The 20,757-nt window shown below is 39.7% G+C and overlaps 1 protein-coding gene across 5 annotated transcripts in view; it reads right to left on the reverse strand.

Moving 5' to 3' along the window:
• Nucleotides 1-20,757, reverse strand: part of bcan (brevican) — a 59,471-nt gene that overhangs the window by 31,052 nt on the left and 7,662 nt on the right. For 2 of the 5 annotated variants that reach the window (XM_073924638.1, XM_073924637.1), the window contains exon 2: nucleotides 722-804. In XM_073924638.1, the coding sequence (XP_073780739.1) occupies nucleotides 722-804 (83 nt within the window). 5 annotated transcript variants of the gene reach the window in all.

The following is a 20,757-nucleotide window of genomic DNA, read 5'->3' on the forward strand; positions in this document are numbered from 1 at the left end:
GTTGTATACCTCCTCGTTTTTTTCATATGTGATCTGATCTACAGTTTCTTTGAACAACCCAGATCTCCCATAACTCATTCTGGAGTTAATTATTCTACAAAGTATCAAAGAAAAATTCCATCATCAAACTGATTTTGCACAATTACCTTTTGCAAAATTGTCTGACATGCAGTAATTGTGTTCCCAAACATCAGGCACTGCTCCAAAGTCAATGTAACATGACAGTGATTCCTATTGCGTGCGGTGTCTGCTGCTCTGAAGCACAACACATTTATTATAGAGCAAAAAGAGATACCAGTGTTTCAGTGCTTACATGAACATACATTTTAATTACTAATATATCACACCAGCTTCACAGGAAAAGATTATATTATTCTCTTGAACACACTGAATGGGAACAATGCTCATTCCCAATGTTTATACAATATTCAAACTAATTACCTTTGCTTGAAAACAAATACTGACACACACATGTGCCAATAAGTATGTTAAAGGGACAGTTCACCCAATTTTACATATTTTTATATATTTTATTCTAGATTATTATTTAAACGAACCTGTTCCACTATGAAGAACATTTTTGTGGAGTGGAAATGCTGGTTTATCATAAAGGAATCATAGATACCAATACAGAGATTTTCTGTGTGTGTTGCATGTGCCCTTTTCTTATTGATTATAAATGATGTCCTGTGTTGTGAATGTAGGTGAGACTGAGACACACCTGTGGCAGAACTGAGGACAGAGGAGGATGACAGGACACAGAGGCAGATGGCGCTCAGCAGTATATGCAGGAACATCGCTGATCTGAGAATGAACACAGAGAGAAAGAAAAACAGTCATACAAAGTCAAAGAACTGCATTATAAAATTCATATGGCAACATACCACAGTGTAAGATCTCTGCGTCGAAATAAAAAAGAAGCAAACATTTATTTCCAGAACAGCAAGTCCACTAATTTATGTCATTTCATTTAACTGCATTCTGTTCCAGTGTAAGTTCATGGATATTCATAGGGGAAAATGACACACTGCCTTGTGTGAGAAAGTGAGAAAATGAGAAAGAGGGAGAGGAAGTTCTTTGTGCCACTGCCGTTGCCAGATTGTGCAAATTCACACTAACACTAAATTCTTGAGCCTTTTGAAATCGAAGCATCTAAATGCTGTTGGAAGAGCATTCAATCACTAAATTAAGTGATCTTTAATTGTCTGTGTGCTTAATTAAAAAAAAAATCTGTCATCATTTACTCACACTTCACATCCAAATCTGTTTGACATTCTCCACAAAAAGAAGATATTTTGAAAAATGCTGGGAACCAATAACCATTAACTTCCATTGTATTTGTTTTTGTATAGGTTTCCAACATTTCTCAAAATATCTTCTTTTGTGTTTGTTAGGATAGAACTGGCGGATGGGAGGCAAAAGTGACAAAGATGTCTGGCATTTCTGTGTGGAGCTTGCATGCTCTCCCCGTGTTGGTGTGGGTTTCCTCCGGGTGATCCAGTCCTGTTGCCGATCTAAGTTTTAGGAACAACAAATAATACATTGAATTCTAGTTGATCGTTTGCTATCAGAAGTGTCTTATATGAAAGGCAAAGGGCTCCAGATTACACTTTTTTTCTAACCAAAATAAAATATGATCATGCCTTGATTTTTAATTATTTAATTAGGACAGTAAGATCTGACTTTGCTTAGACAAAAGTCTTGTCACTTAACATAAATATTTTATTGTATAGAATATAAAGTCGTTAAAAAAATAATGAATATGACTCCCATGAGCTTGGAGGACTTCATCCACACATCTCTGCAAGGACTCAAATACCTTATTTATAAAGTCATTTGAAATGGCAAAGAAAGTGTTTTTGCAGGACTCCCAGAGTTCATCAAGATTCTTTGAATTCATCTTGAATGCCTCCTCCTCCATCCTACCTCAGACATGGTCAATAATGTTCAAGTCTGGTGACTGGGCTTGCCAATTCTGGTGCACCTTGACCTTCATTGCTTTCAGGAACTTTGATGTGGTGGCTGAAGGAGTGCTATCGTGCTGGAGAATTTGCCCTCTCCTGTGGTTTGTAATGTATTGGGCAGCACAAATGTCTTGATACCTCAGGCTGTTGATGTTGTCATCCACTCTGCAGATCTCTTGCACGTCCCTATACTGAATGCAACCTCAAACCATGATTTTTCCTTCATCAAACTTGACTGAATTCTGTGAAAATCTTGGGTCCATGCAGGTTCCTATAGGTCTTCTGCAGTATTTGTGAGGATTGGGATGTAATTCAACAGATGATTCATCAGAAAAAAAATCTACTTTCTGACACTTTTCTAATTAGGTCATTATTATTTGTGGATCTTTTTAGAACATGAAATGATGACAAGACTTGTCAGGTCGTGTCCTCTGTGACAGTGTTCACTGGGGAACAAAATCCCTAAAGGTTTAGATACACTTGAGTGTATAAGTGAGTAAATAAACATTGATTGCATTTTATTTTGAAGTGAACTGCAGATTATTTCAAATGTAATTTGTCTGTACTTTAAATTTCAACACATCAGTTTATTGTCTGCCGCTTATCCATGGCTGTCTCATTTTCTTGTCGGCTTAGTCTCATTATTAATCCGGGGTCACCACAGCGGAATGAACCGCCAACTGATCCAGCACACGTTTTACGCAGCGGATGCCCTTACAGCTGCCACCCATCTCTAGGAAACCCAATTCACCTGTAACGCATGTCTTTGCACTGTGGGGGAAACTGGAGAACCCGGAGGAAACCCACGCAAGCGCGGGGAGAACATGCAAACTCCACACAAAAATGCCAACTGACCCAGCCAAAGCTCCAACCAGCAACCTACTTGCTGTGAGGCGACAGCACTACCTACTGCACCGTATTTCAAAACAACTACATTAAAATGTATATTTTAATAATATATTTTATAATGACGGTAATGTTACATATCATAAAAAATACAGATGATCACACAGAAAAAAGAAACGTGTGTGTGTATGTATATATATATATATATATATATATAGTAAATACTAGTGGACATGATTTAAATTAAATTTAAGGGCCATGAAATCCCCTCTGTCTCTGCACGGTGTTTTCACCCCTCTAGTTTGAAAAAAGTCAGGAAAGTGGGTGAGTCCAGCTTTGTTTAGGTGGGAGTGCCGAGTGGCGAAAGAGGGAAGGGTTCGCAAGAAAAGGGGAATTTCATTGCACATGCTGATTTTGAAAATGTTCCTTACAAACCTACTTTTGTTGCATGTTAGCAGACCACTGTAATCCAAACAGACCACCAAAAGACCACTTGTGATCCAAAAGCTTGGATCCACAAACAAGCTGTACTCTACTTGTAAGAAAATGGAAACAAAACGTTTGTTGAGGCACATTTATAAACGCAACACTGGTGACCCATATCTAGGGTTGTACCATTAATCGAAAAAAGATCCCGATCCCAATCTCGATTCGACCCTACACACGATCTTAATTCAGCTTTTCTACAATTCAGCCAATTATATTTTCAATGTCAGGAGAGAAGCAAGGCAGTCACACAAGTCTTCACACGAACATTGACACCTTCAAAGGCATTAAAAGCGTCACATACTGTATTTATTAGGTATAATTCAACCAAAAATGTCATTTTTGTCTTCATGTAATGATGTATTCGTGGCCACGAAATCACACGCGAGTTGTTTGTTTACTACCAAGAATGTGCACGTGCACGCATGATGCCTACTTTAGTAAACACAACCTGCATAGGCTGTAAATATCAGGTAATGAAGTTATAAATAACGTTCAGTTTGTTGCACAGCATGATCATTTGAGGGTCGAGCGGGAGGTTTGATTTGCATGTGTCTGTGTTTTATCACAGTGACAGCAGCCATGAGCCGCACTCGGAAGTGAAAGTGAAACCTTTCCACACATCATTAAAATGATCATATCGCATTTAGAGTTATGATTACATTTGATATGTTTTATTCTTTCATAGTGTTGTGCATGAAAATAAATGTTTATAAATGTTAGTATAACAACCCTAGCCTATATATAATGTTGAATATAATGCAAGAAGGAATCTGATAAGGACAAAATTCTAATTTTACCAGTGAACACAAATGGTCTAATAATGTTGTCAATAACAAATGACAAGCACATGTCTTGAACATAATAAATCAACTTTATAATTATGAATAGTTATAGTCTGAAATCATCCTTTTACAGTGAATTTACAAACAGGACACATTGAAAGTTTGTTCAAGTCCACTACAATGTCTGTACAAAATTTATCATTTTTAGCAACAGTATACCTACACACAGGCCTAATATTACTATTGTTGATTTAACATATGTTTGAGAATTAACAATAATAATAGGCCAATCATATTAACCTTTATGTTACAGTTACATAATTGTGAGAAAATCCTGATCTTGATTTTAAGCAAAAAATATCCTGATTCACATTTTTGTCAGAATCGTGTAGCCCTACTTATGTCTCCAAACAATTCTACTACTTGTTTGAATAAAAGTTGACACCACAACATGTTGTCAATTTACACAATGATCTCACCCCCGCGAAAATTCTTTTTAAACCAGAAGAATGAATTTGCTCTAAACCAGTGGTTCTCAAATTTTTTTCATTAAGTACCACCTCAGAAAAAAATTATCTCTCCAAGTACCACCAAAATGAGCAGTATTGAAATACAGTAGTGTAGTAGGCCCAGTAAAGCAGCTACAACTCTGCACAGTTAAAAAAATGTGGCAAATTACCTCAGAAATATAGGCTATATGTCATATATGGCATACTATATACATCATTTTTGATAAATTTTGAAATATATGTAGCTTGTACATGCCATATTGCATTCCTCCGCGTACCACTAGAAGGAAGCCCGCGTACCACTAGTGGTACACGTACCACAGTTTGAGAACCACTGCTCTAAACAACATAAAAACAACCAATTTTTACTTGTTAGCTAAATATGTGTTCTAATAGTGTTTTCAGCAACGTAGGACATACACAGTATATGACTGTCAACATCTCAAAAAAGGTTTTAGGTGTTTCGTGACCCTTTAAGTTAGCCTAAACCCTATATTCTCATTGATCTTATAGTTTTTAGACAGATAGACCGATAAAGTTACAAAAAGTTGTATAATTTTGCATAATGTCCTCCACAGATTTCCTTTGTAGGCCTCTTGCTGAAAACTCTGGTTTTAAAGGCGTACGCCTAAACTGACCAAAACAAAAAGGCTTGCCTGCTGTTCTGTAGAAAGAATCAACAAAAATGCTCAAACAGTGCCGTAAAACAAATTTGCACACCCACAGCACGGTGTTTAGAGGGCATGTTTATTCTTTACATGCGGAGACTTATAATTTGTGTTGAATTACATCTTTATTTGTTTTATACAGCTTTAGGTGTGGTTTTGCATTTTCACAAGCGTGTCTGAATCAAAGCGCTCGCTGGACAGAGGATTTGGCAACCCTGTGCCATGTCCAGCTGGCATGATTCAGTTCTCTGGAGTCTTTGGGGAGCTCTTGTATGTGCTCTGAATTCTGACGAGTCACCGAACAGACCAACTATCCTTTTCTAGACGTGAGCATCTCTTTACCAGTACATCCATCTCCGCTAATGTCATCTTTATGCACCTGTCGCTGTGCAGCGGTTAAACTGCACAGAGAGTACAATATAGACTGTGTTTAGCTAAACGGCCCATGTGAAAGGGAATGTTTTTAGGGGCTAGATGGTTTCTAAGTGAGACGGTCTGAAATAAATAAATAAAAGACCACCTGCTAGATCCACTGAAGTAGTGTTTGTAAAGAGCGAATGAAGGGAATAGTCATGCCTCAAAGAGTGAGCCAGAAAAGCAAGTAGACATAACAGTAGAGCAGTGATTCTAACAAATTTTAAATATCCCTGTGACTTTTTCAAACTACACAAACAATTGTTAAAATCTATTTTCACGTAGGACTCCAGGCACCGGCGAAATGAAGTGGAAGGTAATGAGTTGATTACTTCAGTTTTACATGATAACATGTCATTGGCTACGCTATTTTAACAGCAGGATGTTTACAGTGATGTCTGTGCAAAATAAGCAGTCATTTAAGTATCTAATTGTTACTCTTCCCTGTTTACATGAAATCTTTTACAACCAGCCAGATGTGAAATTACAGAGTACTTTCCTAAAGAAAGAGCCTAATCTGTAATGTGTAATGGTACCTAATAGAGTGCAGGCTGATGAAGTGGATATTTTACGAGACAAACATGGAAGTTCAGTGGAACAACATACTGCTCTGGGTATTGAGTGAAACAATAAATTCTGTCTAGTTCACTTTCAAAATAAATAAATACTTTTTTCATTATATAAATATTTTTTATAATATAAATTAAATTACAAAAATATATATATACATAATTATATAAATAATTCCGTATAAATACTATGTCAAATCTATGCCTGAAACAGTTCAGTTTGTTTCTCAAATCTGATTAATTGAGAGGTCTTTCTAGCAATGTGATTTTCTACATGTATTGTCACTTCACTGAATGCATTACTCCCCCTGCAGTATTTTAAGATCTGCACAAGACTAATTTTTACATTTTGCTCCACGTTTTTTAAATATAGCAAATCCATTTGCACCACTTTGTGGACTCATGGGCATGTTGGTCTAAATTAGAGGTGTGTTAAGGCACATTGTTGGTGTGTTACTATTTTAAGGAAATGAAATAGAACGTGCCATTAACCATCTAAAAACAGGTCTAAAGTCCAGCACAGAACGCGTTAGTTATACACCTATGTGGGTTCAAATGCTACACATTGCTTAATACACACATGATGTCCAGCAATACACATATATATATTTAAGATACATATATTTAAGGATTAAAATACTAAATTAATTTTTTTCTACATATAAATAGAAACCACTACCTCCATGCCTAATCTCGGAAGAATGGGGGCTTTTTACATTTATTCATGACCATTTGCATTTCTATAATGTTATAATTATTAGTAGTATGATTTATCATATGTATATTTATTTGTTTTAATAAAAACAAGCTTAGGTTTGTCTACCTGTAGAACAGGACGTGTGTTTGAATATAACTCAGTTTTTTGACCACACTTTGTTTATTATTTTGCTGGAAATTAGAACTAAATTTAGAAATAGTTTTTAAAAAAATCTTTGACCTTAATAAACAAAATTAAATATGTAGGCAAATGGATTTCTTCAGCGGATTACGTACAACACTGTTTCCTTATCCACAAAAGTAAAGGAGTAAAGAAGTCGTTAAAATAGAGCCCTATAAATGTTAATGTGCTTGTTTTGACTTACATACCTACATGCAGTCTACGTAACAATAGCACCTATTAAAAAAATATGTTTCACTGATTTTGGAGAATTTCGCCAGCAGTTCAGTGCTCAAAAGCTCACCGAGAACATCATTACAATTGACACATATTGTGAGGGTGACAAAAGTTTCCCAGCTGTACACTGACCTTTGACAACACTAATTCACTGCAAGTGTGGTGTTTTTATGTAGCTTACTGTGCACTATTTAATTCTTGTATTATAGCATAGCAAACTCACTTACAATATGACTTTTTAACAAACGTATAGCTTTTTAATTTCTTTTGGTCTCACTTTTGCTTCCCTCTTCTCTTAGGGGTGCTCTGACTGTTCTTTATCATCTTCTTGCTATCCTCAACAACTTAATGTGGTTTTACATGGAACGTAGTGGTGATGTTAAAATCATTTTTAAGAAAACAATGTGGCAACCTCAAAACTCACTGTGTGAACCAATAATATAACAGGAGTACTTACTAGTGTGCTTGCCAGGTAAAAATACAAATATCGTGTGCAATACTGTGCCTGACATAAAATACGCTGGGCATGTTGCTGTTAGATTTTAGCAAATACAAACATGACCTTGTTGATTCTGTATATGGTGATGACTCAACAGCAAAAAAATCGTCCTGAAAGCTGAAGTAGGCAGTGATTTCTACACTTTGGAAAATGCCTGCCACTTACTTACTATCTGATAAATGAAATCAACTCAATTATGCTTATTACTACACTGTAAAAAAAATCTTAATTTTACATTTTTTTTGTTTTCGGGGAGCTGGGTGCCCAGAAAAAAAGTAAATTAATGGCTGTTAAATTGCTGAAATTTACCGTAATGGACATTAAATTACAGAATTTATCTTAAATTTAAATTTATGGTAAATAAATGACCATCTATTCTACTGTATTTCATATAATAAGCAACTTTAACAAAAAAAGTCTCTCATTAGTCATGACTAATTTTAAAAGAGAGATTTTTGAGTTATTAATGAGGACACTCAGTGGTCGTTTCTTATTTATACACTTTTGTATTGATGCAATTTGGCTCTATATGAACTGGGATTTGGTTTGGTTTGAAGGCAACAAAGCCACAGGCATGGCTACTTCTTGTGTGACATTGTAAAAATAACTCATAAGCCAGTCAGTTGGCAGCAGTTTAAACCGACTATCAGATCAGTTTGAAACTATTTAAGTGACTTTGAATGTGGTGTGGCTGTTGGTGCCAGATATAGGTCAAAACATCGTGTTGATTCCAGGGGTCAGAGGAGATCAGCCAGACTGGTTTGAGCTGATAGAAAGGCAAACGTAACTCAAACAACCACTAGTTACAACAAAGTTTTACAGAAGAGCGTATCTGAACACACAACACCTCAAACTCTATCAAACTTACTCCTAACTTACTTTAAACAAACGTATACTCCTGTCAACTAAAGAGTCGACTATTCACCAAAACTGGACAATAGATGATTGGAAAAAGTTTGTTTCTTTTCTTTTGAGAAGAATCAGAATTTGGCATCAACAATATGAAAGCATGGATCCGTCCTGCCTTGTATCAACATTCAAGGCAGCTGGTGGTGCAATTAACTGGTTTAGATTTTCTTGGCACACTTTATTTGCCAAATGAGCAAACCTATAGCTAACCCGAATGGGAAGCGCTTTAAAATAATGGTCTATTAGTTCATGTTAGCTAATGTACACTAACATCAATTAGCAATTAGTTTTACATTTATTACAGTATTTATTCATCTTTGTAAATGTTAGTTAATGTTATTTAAGTTAAATAACGTTATTCATGCTAGTTCATGTTTACTCACGGTGCATTAACTAATGTTAACAAGCACAGTTTTGGATGATAATAACGCATTAGTAAATGTTAAAACTATGATTAATACATGCTTTACTAGATTATTCATACCTACAGTAGTTAATGTTAGTAAAAACTTTGACAAGGGTGCGAATTACAGGGGGGTTTGGGGGGATTGACCCCCCCCCCCCCCCCCCCCCCCAAGTAATACTTGATAGTTAAATTAATATTTAATTATCTTAAATATTAATAATTAAAATGTACAATATAAATATACATTTGATCACCCCCCACACCCCCATCCCCCAAAACGGTTCATATCTATGTGAATGCAATCACGCCAATCAATGCTAGGAAAAATGAATCCTTCAGCAGTTTGAAACTGGCAGTTCTAGAGCATGATAGACATCTTAAATATTTACAAAACCCATTTCTTGTAAAACAGGTGTTTATATCTGCATGTAGCCTAAAAAAAGAAAAATTAGACATATCATTTGTATAGTTTGACCTAAAATGACTAAATGACTAATGACTAAAATAGTCTAAACCAGTGGTTCTCAAACTGTGGTACGTGTATCACTAGTGGTACGCAGGCTTCCTTCTAGTGGTACACGGAGGAATGAAATATGTCTTGTACATGCTTCACACATTTCCAAGTTTACCAAAAATGATGTATATAATATGCCATAAATGCCATATAGCCTATATTTCTGAGGTAATCTGCCATGATTTTTCTAACTGTGCAGAGTTGTAGCTGCTTTACTGGGCCTACTACGCCACTGTATTTCAATACTACTCATTTTGGTGGTACTTGGAGAGACAAATGTTTTCTAAGGTGGTACTTGATGAAAAAAGTTTGAGAACCACTGGTCTAAACTAAATATCCCTCAAAACACTGAACATTTATACATTTTGTTAATAAATACCAGTAGCTTTTGATGTGCAGGGTCCTATAATAGATATAAACATTCTTTTGTTCCTTTTTCAATTAAATTGATCAATAAGCAAGTAGGGTGGGACGATCAAGGATTAAGATAACGGCATTGGTTGGCATAACAGTGGGGGCACATTGTATTTTATTTTAGTATTAAATTTTAGTTTTTAATGGAACAATATTTATATTAGGACAGATTTTTAGTATGTATGTACTGTATGTTATATGCTGTCTTGTGGAGTCTATGTACAACCCGTTTTTCTAAAACAAATTACTCCTACGGGAGACAATACATTTTACCTTGACTTTGATCTTTTCTAGTGGAGATACTGTTGCCCTAAAAAATGAAATAAAATAGAAAAAAAAAGTAAATATACTGTAGCAATGGTATTAAAGAAGATTTTTGACTTTGACTTTTCTAAACCGCTGTAAAACTTGAAATCGCTTGCCGTCCCATGCCTACCCCTGAGTATTCGTTTTTTATAACATAACATTAAATGTTTTACATTGGCACAAAAATTCTGATACAAACTTTTACATGTGTTTATACATTCTTGCATTCCATCCCCATTCCTTTATGACCACAGTGTCTCAACTCATGTTACAAAACTCAAATCATCTAGATTCTTGAACACAACGAGTTCACTAAACTAAAATAACCTCCACAGTCCACAGATCTGAATCTAGTATATTTACATACATTACGACCAGCATAATTTTATATAACACAGATCAACAATTTCACGGCACACTTCCTTAATGCAGCCGTTTTCTCTTCTTTTCAATTTAAAGGAGAAGTTGAGAGCAAAGATGTGGGCCATTAAGCTCTCTGATCCAGACATCTAACAGGAGCGGTTTACTGTAAGTACAGGACAGGAACTACAAAACCCAGAAAAAGCAGAATTCAGCACACAAAAGCCTCAGACGCACCAGAGCAGGAAGCTCTGACATTATGGTGCGTTTCTTGGAGATGTAGAGTAATGGGTACATGGAAACAGAATGCTTGAGAGGGAAAGTGAGAGAGATGGATGGAAACTGGCCTGAACTGACTGACCTAGAGTTGGATACAGGAATGTGTGTTAGACAGAACTGCCATGGAGAAATGGGGTGTGTTTGCACATACACTGTACTCAGGACCGTGCGGAGACTTTTAAAGGGGCATGTGCTGAAAGAACTGAAAAGCGGGGGTGATGGGTGATTGTGAACTAAAGTCCAGGGGGCACTTTCATTCATTTTTGAGGGGCACTTTTTATCCAAGAGAAAAAAGAACATGTGCACTGCACAGATTGAGCTCAACCTGAGCACATGTCTGACTGTACTGTACCTCCTCTAATAAAGCAAAGGATTTTAATCAAGCGAGCAAGGGAATAAAAATTTTAAACGTAAATGTAATTTTTAAATGTGCATATTTATATTAGATATTTTGTTTCCTGCAGTCATTTGTTTACTTTTTTAATTGTAAAGAAAAAAATTACAATTTTAAGACAAAAAGTCATAAATAATCAATGTTATATGCCTAATATATATATTTTTGCTGGTCTGTTGCAGCAACTCAATGCATTCAGGCATGTAGACATGGTCAAGACGACCTGCTGCAGTTCAAACCTAGCATCAGAATGGGGAAAAAAGGTGATTTTAGTTACTTTGAAGGTGGCATGGCTGTTGGACTGGTTCGAGCTGATAGAAAGGCAACAGTAACTCAAATAACAACCAAGGTATGCAGAAGATCTCTGAATGCACAACACATACAACCTTGAGGCAGATGGGCTACAGCAGCTGAAGATCACAATAGGTACTACTCCTGTCAGCTAAGAACAGGAAACTGAGACTACAATTCACACAGGCTCACCAAAATTGGATAATAGAAGATTAGGAAAACGTTGCCTGGTCTGATGAGTCTTGATTTCTGCTGTGACATTTGGATGGTAGGGTCAGAATTTGGCATCAATATAACGAAAGCATGGATCCATCCTTTCTTGTATTAACAGTTCAGGCTGGTGGTGGTGGTGTTATGGTGTGAGTGAGCATCATTTCATCGCCATAGCGCACCTCAGTATTGTTGCTGACCATGTCCATCCCTTTATGACCACAGTGTACCCATCTTCTGATGGCTACTTCCAGCAGGATAACGTGTCATGTCATAAAGCATGAATTATCTCAGACTGGTTTCTTGAACTTGACAATGAGTTCACTGTTCTCAAATGGCCTCCACCGACACCAGATCTTACAAGAAAGTAAATTAAAATTTAATATTTCAAAAGAACTACCGTTTTGAAATATATATTCATTTATTTTTCATTGGCTTAGTCTCTAATCTCTAGGGGTCACTACAGCAGAATGAACTGCCAACCATTCCAGCATATGATTTACACAGCAAATACCCTTCCAGCCGCAACCCAGTACTAGGGAACACCCATACACTCTCTTACATTCACACATGCACTATGGCCAATTTATTTTATCTAATTCATCTATAGTGCATGTCTTTGGACTGTGGGGGAAACCAGAGCACCTGAAAGAAACCCACACGAACACAGAGAGAACATTCAAACTGCACACAGAAATGATAACTGACCCAGCCAGACTTGACCCATTGTTCTTCTTGCTGTGAGCCAACAGGGCTAACCACTAAGCCACCATTTAGCCCATAAATATATATATATATATATATATATATATATATATATATATATATATATATATATATATATATATATATATATATATATATATATATATATATATATTATATACTAGTATATATACTATATACTAAATATACTAATATATATATTAGTGCTGTCAATCGATTAAAAAAGTTAACTAATTATTCGCACCTTTTTAAAAAAATCAATCGCGATTAATTGCATTTAAAATACTGAAACTTGTAATTTTGGCTATTCAAATGTAAAATTAATGTAAACGCAAGACAAAAACTATTTAAATTCAAAATATAATTGTTTATTAGAATTAAAATTCAAAATATAATTGTTTAATAGAATTTTTGTTTAACTTGTAACACGGATTTCTTCATGTAAACAACATACCCACAATAAACCATCAAGATCCTGGCTTGATAGCCATATTTATTAAAGAAATTAAAACACAGGCATGTTAATGACATTTAAATTTCAAAACAATCAATGCCAATAAAGAAAACATTAATTTCCATGTTGGATTCTAAGTGGACTGCAAAAAAATGCCAAACTACAGGAATTGCAGATATGGAAAATTAAAAATTGTAATAATAAACTATAGAATACAAACTGTTGCACTCATTGTAAAGTTTTATTGCTGTTAGTTGAGAACATTAGTTATAGAGTAGAAACAATTTTGCTTAATCCTCCTTTACATTCATTCAGTTGCTAAGACTAGGAGTATCCCGCAAGTGCACAGAGACTCCCAAAAGCCCGCAAATGAATGATAATTTCTCGCAAACCGGTCGTTAAATACAATGCACACCCCTCTCCCCCGCATCCCTCCTAGCTCTTCAGGTAGCCTATGTCCCGCGCAACTCACCCCCACCGTCCTTTAGGTACGTCTCGCGGGCACACGCCCCTACTCAGATACGTCGCTCACTCCACCCCTGACACCCCTCAATGGACCTGACACAGACACGCACACACGCGCTGCAGATGTTTTGGCCCCAACGGCCTTCCATACTGGAGCGACTCCCCTAAGATTCAACACGCATGATCACGTTCATCAAATTTGCCTAAACTAAGCGTCCTAAAGTACAGTACTACTGTATTTCACAAGGGTTCTGACACAACAACACGAAGCATACGCTTTCGTTGCATTTAATGAGGAAACACGCTAAACTTGGAGGGCTCATGCTGAAAGGCAGAGTAATGCCCTGTCTTTGACAGCTCGCGACTTCACCAGAGACTTTCTGAGTACATTTACATAAGACACCAATACTCCGATTTTAATATGATTAAGATTATACTGTTATTAAAATTCTACCGTGTAGCCTAAGCAGTGATTTTATTACCTTAAAGGAACACCAAGTCACGAAATGCGGAGGATTTTCTTTCTGTTCGCCATGCGGTATCAACTTACCATGCGAAAGTTAAAAATGATCTGAAATTGCATGAAACTATGGAGAGCCTGGTGATACGACTAATTGTTTTATACTGAAACTTGCCTTCAAAAAGTGCTTCCTTGGTCTTATCCACATTTCTTGCATGATAAACACACGTCCACCACAACAGGAAGTAAAAAAAACCCTGCAACTGCGTTAATTTTTTTTAACGCGTTAATTATTTAAAATTAATGGCATACGTTAACGCACTAATTTTGACAGCGCTAATATATATATATATATATATATATATATATATATATATGTATATATATATATATATGTAGTGGGATCACCTGGTGTTATCACAAGTGATTTTTCTATTAGCCAATCGTATAACTCTTGGGTGTGTATATAAGGGAGGATTTGGGTGTGTGTTGTGTACTGAAGCACCGCTTGTGCGTCACTACCGGAGTCCCGCTGGTCCCGCCTCTGCCCCTTCCGTTCCTGCAGGTAGACATTGTTTTGCTTTCCCTTTAGCGTCGGGTTGCATAGTGGGTTTTAACTGGCTGTATTTAACTTCTTAGCATCTGCGGATCAGATTGGCTGTAGCCTGTGTTGCTGTCACCCCAGCTGGATCGCTTTTGTAATTCCTGGGCTGTGTTTTAATCTACAACTGCGTCCGTGAGTGCGGGTTGCTAAGTGACTTGCATACTTGAGGTATGTACGTACGCTTTTAATAATTATCCGCCGATCTGTCCAGCGACTTAATGTCTTGTCCTTTTTAGGAAGAATAACTACGTGGGCACGCCGAGGGAGCAACATTAGTGATATTGCTGCTTTTTACGGACCGCTGTCTTTTTACAGACCGGTGCTTTACAGACCACTGCTTTCTAGACTGCTGCTTTATAAACTGCTGCTTCATACTGCTGCTTTACAGACCACTGCTTTCTTTTTAACCACTATTGATCGCTGATTTGACACGTACGGCTGCATATTGCTGCTTTGAGTCCGTTTGCTGTGTGCTTCTCATTTTCTGATGCCGGATTAATGTGCGAGCCTCAACGTAAAAGATGCCTACTATAGAGCTGTGAATAACAGACTCAAATTGCCTTCACATGGAGTACTTGCACACGAGTAGTAGCCGATACATTTTTAGTGCGTGGATTCATTTTGTGCTTTTTGGGTTTCATTATTTTTCTTTTTGTACCTAATTCATTGTGTGATTTGTGCTTCCTGTGGGAAGTTTATTCTTTTTGAGTTAATTGATTTATTATTTACTGTTTTTTTTAGTTTCTATTGCAAGGAGATTTTTATGAATCTCTCTTGGGGAATTTCTGTGTTCTTTTGTGTAAGATTGTGACTTTACAATTGTTAATTGTCATTTTTGTTTTGTAGGAGCTGAGGCTTCCAGGCAGGCCATTAGTTGTCCATCGTGCGGTGGTGGGATACGACACTGAGTGCAGTGTGTGTGTTGTGTGCTCACGTATGCTTGTGTGCGTGTGTGTGGTGCACTTGCGGTAAGACCATTTGTAATTTTGTAGAGTTTGGTGCTACGTAACTAGCTTACCTGCCACTGGTAAGCCTCTACTCCTCCTCCTGTTGTTATTGTGTGTTATTTATGTGATTGTGCGGCTACTATCAGCTATCAAGCTTTTTAAAAGTGATTTATATTGGATAATTAAGGAAAATAAAGTATTTTTGTATTCTTGGTATTCACGTCTCATGCCTTTTCTTCACACAAAGAACCTGTGTTAATTTCCCTGTGATCAGGGTGGCGTAGTCAGCTTTAATTTAGTATTTTTCTCCCAACTTACCGCTCCGCTACATTCTGGCGTAGTCGGCAGGACGTGTGTGTATGATAATTGGTCTGAGACGTGGATCCATTTTAGATACATTGTGTGTTTTCCAGTGTAATTATCGTATTTGTGGATTAGTAGTGGTTTTTGTATTTGTCTGTATTTTAGTGCAGGTGACAAAGCAGCAGTATCACTTGAGCATTCCAGCACTGAGTTTTATTTAAATAGCTAAACAAAATGGAGGAGGAATTGCGACAGTTGCGTGACCTCGTTTCACAACTGCAGTCAGAAAATGAGCAGTTGCGCCAAGAGCAAGGTAGTGTTGTTCCACCGAGTCCAACAGCTGGTTCTTCCAGAGAAAATGTGGCACAGTTAAGTGATCAGTCTGCAAATGCTCCGGTAACTGAGCGATTTGTGTTTATTCCTAGGGATAGAAAGTGCCCAATTTTCGATGGTAGGCCAGGTGTTAACATAAACGAGTGGATCGATGAAGCAAAAGCTTGCATTCGAATTCGGCATTTGTCTGTTGCTGATAAGGCATTTTTCTTATTCGATCACTTGGCTGGGGAGGCGCGTGAGGAGATCCGCCATCGCTCTGTTTCAGAGCGGGGGGATCCAGAAAAAATTTATTCCATTTTGCGTGAGCTATATGGATGCTCTCAATCTTATGTTGCCCTACAGGAAGCGTTCTTCTCTAGGAGGCAGCAAGAAGGAGAGACCTTGTTGGAGTTCTCTTTGTCGCTGATGGGCCTCCTAGAGAAGGTAAAGGAAAAATCCCCCACTGTTATGCCCAACACTGATATTTTGTTGAGGGATCAATTTGTTGAATATGTTTGTGACTCTTCTCTTCGACGTGAATTAAAGCAGTTAGTACGCCGCCAGCCCAGTTCCACTTTTTTAGAGGTGCGGAGCGAGGCCATCCGGTGGGAACGGGAGGGCACACCAGGCGGGGCAAGGGGACGCAGTTTATCTCTCCCTCTGGCACGGGGGTTTCAATACAAGGTATCGGGGGGTGTTCTGTCGGGTAGTAATTGTCCACCCGAACAATCTGAAATGGGGCAGCTTAAAGAAATGTTGAAGTTACAACAGGAACAGTTAAACCAGCTTACACAGAGTGTTGCTATGTTACAGGGTGCAAGTACACGATCCCGTCCCCCCTCTTTCCGTAATGGTCCGGTTATTTGTAGACGTTGCCGGAAATCAGGCCATTTTGCACGAGATTGTGAGGACGAACAGATTCCGTCACAGATACCTATGCGTTCTGGGGCTGAGTCTGGGGCCCGTGCAGGTAGGCAGTTGCCTTCTACACATGCTTCGGAAAACTAGCTCCCGTCGTGCTGAAGAGCCGCAGTTCGGCTGGGGAAAATGTTGGCTCCAACAGATTTCAGTCTAATTCAGTCTCAAATTTAATGTCGTCATGTCCACATTTGGATGTGTTAATTGGTGGAGTATCTGTCCCGTGCTTAATTGACACTGGTTCGATGGTGTCAACCATTAACAAGAAAGTTGTTTTGCCCAACATTTTGAGCCATGGGGTCAGGATCGGTTGAGGTCGTGCTCATGGTTGCAGCTAAGGGCTGCAAATGGCCTTTCTATTCCCTACATTGGCTATGTTGAGCTAGATGTTGAGCTTTGTGGTAAACTGGTACCTCAATGTGGGGTTCTGGTGGTCAGAGACCCTCCTGGGGGCCTGCGCCTTCGAGCCCCAGGTGTTTTGGGCATGAATGTTCTCAGGCGCTGCTACCAGGAGCTCTTTGGCCAGCATGGCCCTGCAATGTTTGACTGTCCCCCTGTTTCTAGTGCTCCATCATCGGTTTTCCAAGCCTTGCAGTACTGCCATGAGGGTGGTGTGGAGTGTTCCTTGGAACATGAGGTAAGGGTGAAAGTGCGTGGTCCTCGGGCATGCCGGGTTCCAGGTGGAGCTCTAAGATTTGTTGCAGCAACTTGCGCTGAGCAGTTAGCTGGTACAACGGTGCTATTTGAACCGACAGAGTCAGGGCTGCCAGAAGGGTTATTGGTCTCCCCTTCCCTAGTACAAGTCATTGGCAGTTCAGTGTATGTGCCGGTGGTAAATGTTGGCTCATCTGACGTGTTACTTTTCCCACGTAGAGTTCTAGGGGCACTGAGTGGAGTGCATGTAGTAAGCCTACCAGCAGGTGTGACCGAAGTTAGACCCCCGGTGGTAGATGCTTATTCCCAGGCTACCGAAGTGGCGAGTGCCACTGTCTCTGCACAAATTCAGGCCTTGGATTTGACTGCTTTGCCGGTATCAGAGCAAGCTGAGGTTCGGGCTTTGTTAACAAAGTACCAGGGAGTATTTTCTGAACACGAGGGTGACTTGGGATGTACTAACCTAATTTCTCATGATATCCCCTTGTTAGACGACGTTCCGGTGAGGCAGCGACATCGCCGAGTACCCCCTTCGGAGTATGAGGTGGTTAGAGCTCACATCAACCAGCTGTTAGAGTCTCAGGTAATTCGTGAAAGTTCTAGTCCCTATGCATCCCCAATAGTCTTGGTTAAAAAAAAGGATGGTAGTCTGCGTATGTGCGTAGACTACCGTCAGCTAAATGCCAAGACTAGGAGGGATTCATTCCCCTTGCCGAGAATTGAGGAGTCACTGGACGCTCTGACAGGGGCTTGCTGGTTTTCCACTATGGATCTGGCAAGTGGGTATAACCAAGTCCCTGTCAGCGAGGGAGATAGACCTAAGACCGCTTTCTGTACCCCGTTTGGGCTGTTCGAGTGGAATCGGATGCCCTTCGGGTTGTGCAATGCCCCCTCCACGTTCCAGCGGCTTATGGAGCGACTGTTTGGAGACCAGCAGTGTCTGTCGCTATTGTTATATCTAGACGACATTGTTGTGTTCTCCACTTCAGTTTCTCAGCATGTGGACAGGCTGGAGCTTGTCCTGGGCCGTTTGGAACGTGAAGGACTGAAGGCTAAATTGGAGAAATGTGCCTTTTTAAAACCAGAAGTAAAATACTTGGGGCATGTAATTTCGTCGCAGGGGGTAGCCACCGATCCCAGCAAAATTGAGGCGGTAGTCAATTGGCCATGTCCCTCTAGCGTCACCGAGCTAAGATCCTTCCTTGGGTTGGCCAGCTACTACAGAAGGTTCGTAGAGGGATTTGCCAAGTTGGCTGCTCCTCTGCATAAATTGGTTGGTGAATTTGCTGGGTTAAAGGGAAAGCAGATGGCGAAACGGTTTGCTAGTGCTTGGACAGAGGGCTGTAATGAAAGTTTTGCAAGGTTGAAGGAAAAATTAACCACCACTTCTGTGCTTGCCTATGCAGACTTTTCCAAGCCATTTATTTTGGAAGTGGACGCTAGCTATCAGGGGCTGGGGGCCGTCCTCTCTCAAGACTTTGAAGGAAAGGTGAGGCCGGTCGCTTACGCCAGCCGCAGTTTAAGGCCCACGGAGCGCAACATGTCCAATTACAGCTCAATGAAGTTGGAATTTGTTGCGCTTAAATGGGCCATGACGGAGAAATTCCGTGAGTATTTGTTGGGTAATAAGTGTCTGGTATTCACAGATAATAACCCCCTTAGCCACTTGACCACTGCAAAGCTTGGTGCTGCAGAGCAGCGCTGGGCTGCACAGTTGGCGGCATTTGATTTTGAGATCAAGTATCGTTCCGGTAAGGCTAACCGAAATGCTGATGCACTTTCACGAAGAGACCCTGTTGTGCCGGGTACTTTGGAAGGGGTGGCCCCAGGCACGATTATCCCGAAGTCATTGCGGCGGCTAACTGAATTGGGGTCTAGTGGGGTGGCCACTCAGTGTGTGATTTCGACACTACCTGGTTATTCTGCTGTTGAATTGAGCTTGTTGCAGGCAGCGGACCCCGTGATCCAGGAAGTCTTGCCGTTTTTGAAACGACGTACTCGTCCAAGCTATGAGGAACGTCAGCATCTAACAAAGTCAGCCCTGATTCTACTTCGACAGTGGGATCGGTTGATCGATAGAGAGGGAGTGCTTTATCGGCGGGTTTATTACCCTAATGGTAAGGAGGAAGCTTTTCAACTAGTTTTGCCTGAAACCCTGAGATCCGAGGTCTTAGAACAGCTACATCATCAACATGGCCACCAGGGCATAGAGCGCACCACAGAACTGGTACGACAGAGGTGCTACTGGCCAGGACTAACGTCTGACGTGGCTCGTTGGTGTCAGGAGTGCGAGCGTTGCCAGGCCGCTAAGGATACACGGCCTGTAGCTAAAGGTTTCATGGGGCGGTTGTTGTCCTCCAGGCCAAATGACATCCTTGCGGTCGATTTTACTGTATTAGAACCAACTAGTACAGGTATTGAAAATGTCCTAGTAATGACGGATGTTTTTAGTAAGTACACTCTTGCTATCCCCACAAGAGATCAGCGTGCAGAGACTGTGGCTCGTGTACTGGTTAATGAGTGGTTTTACCGGTTTGGGGTCCCCGGGCGCATCCACTCTGACCAGGGGCGAAACTTCGAGTCACGCCTAATACGTCAGCTGTGTGATTTGTATGGTGTAGAGAAGTCTCGGACTACACCGGCCCATCCAGCTGGCAATGGCCAATGTGAACGTTTTAACCGCACCTTACATAACCTGTTGCGCACTCTGCCTTTTTCTAGGAAGCGAGACTGGGTGGCTTGCCTTCCCCAGGTAGTGTTTAGCTATAACAGCGCCCCTCATCAGGCTACTGGGGAATCGCCTCACTTCTTAATGTTTGGCCAGGAGCCGAGGTTGCCTGTCGACTTTCTGTTAGGCCGGATACCAGAGCCACAGGAGGGCAGTGTGCATGAATGGGTTATAGAGCACCAGACCCGACTACAGGTAGCCTTTGCAGGAGCACGAGAACGGTTACGAGACATGGCTGATAAGCGG

This window comes from Danio rerio, chromosome 16 (assembly GCF_049306965.1).
Source record: "Danio rerio strain Tuebingen ecotype United States chromosome 16, GRCz12tu, whole genome shotgun sequence".
Classification (NCBI taxonomy): domain Eukaryota; kingdom Metazoa; phylum Chordata; class Actinopteri; order Cypriniformes; family Danionidae; genus Danio; species Danio rerio.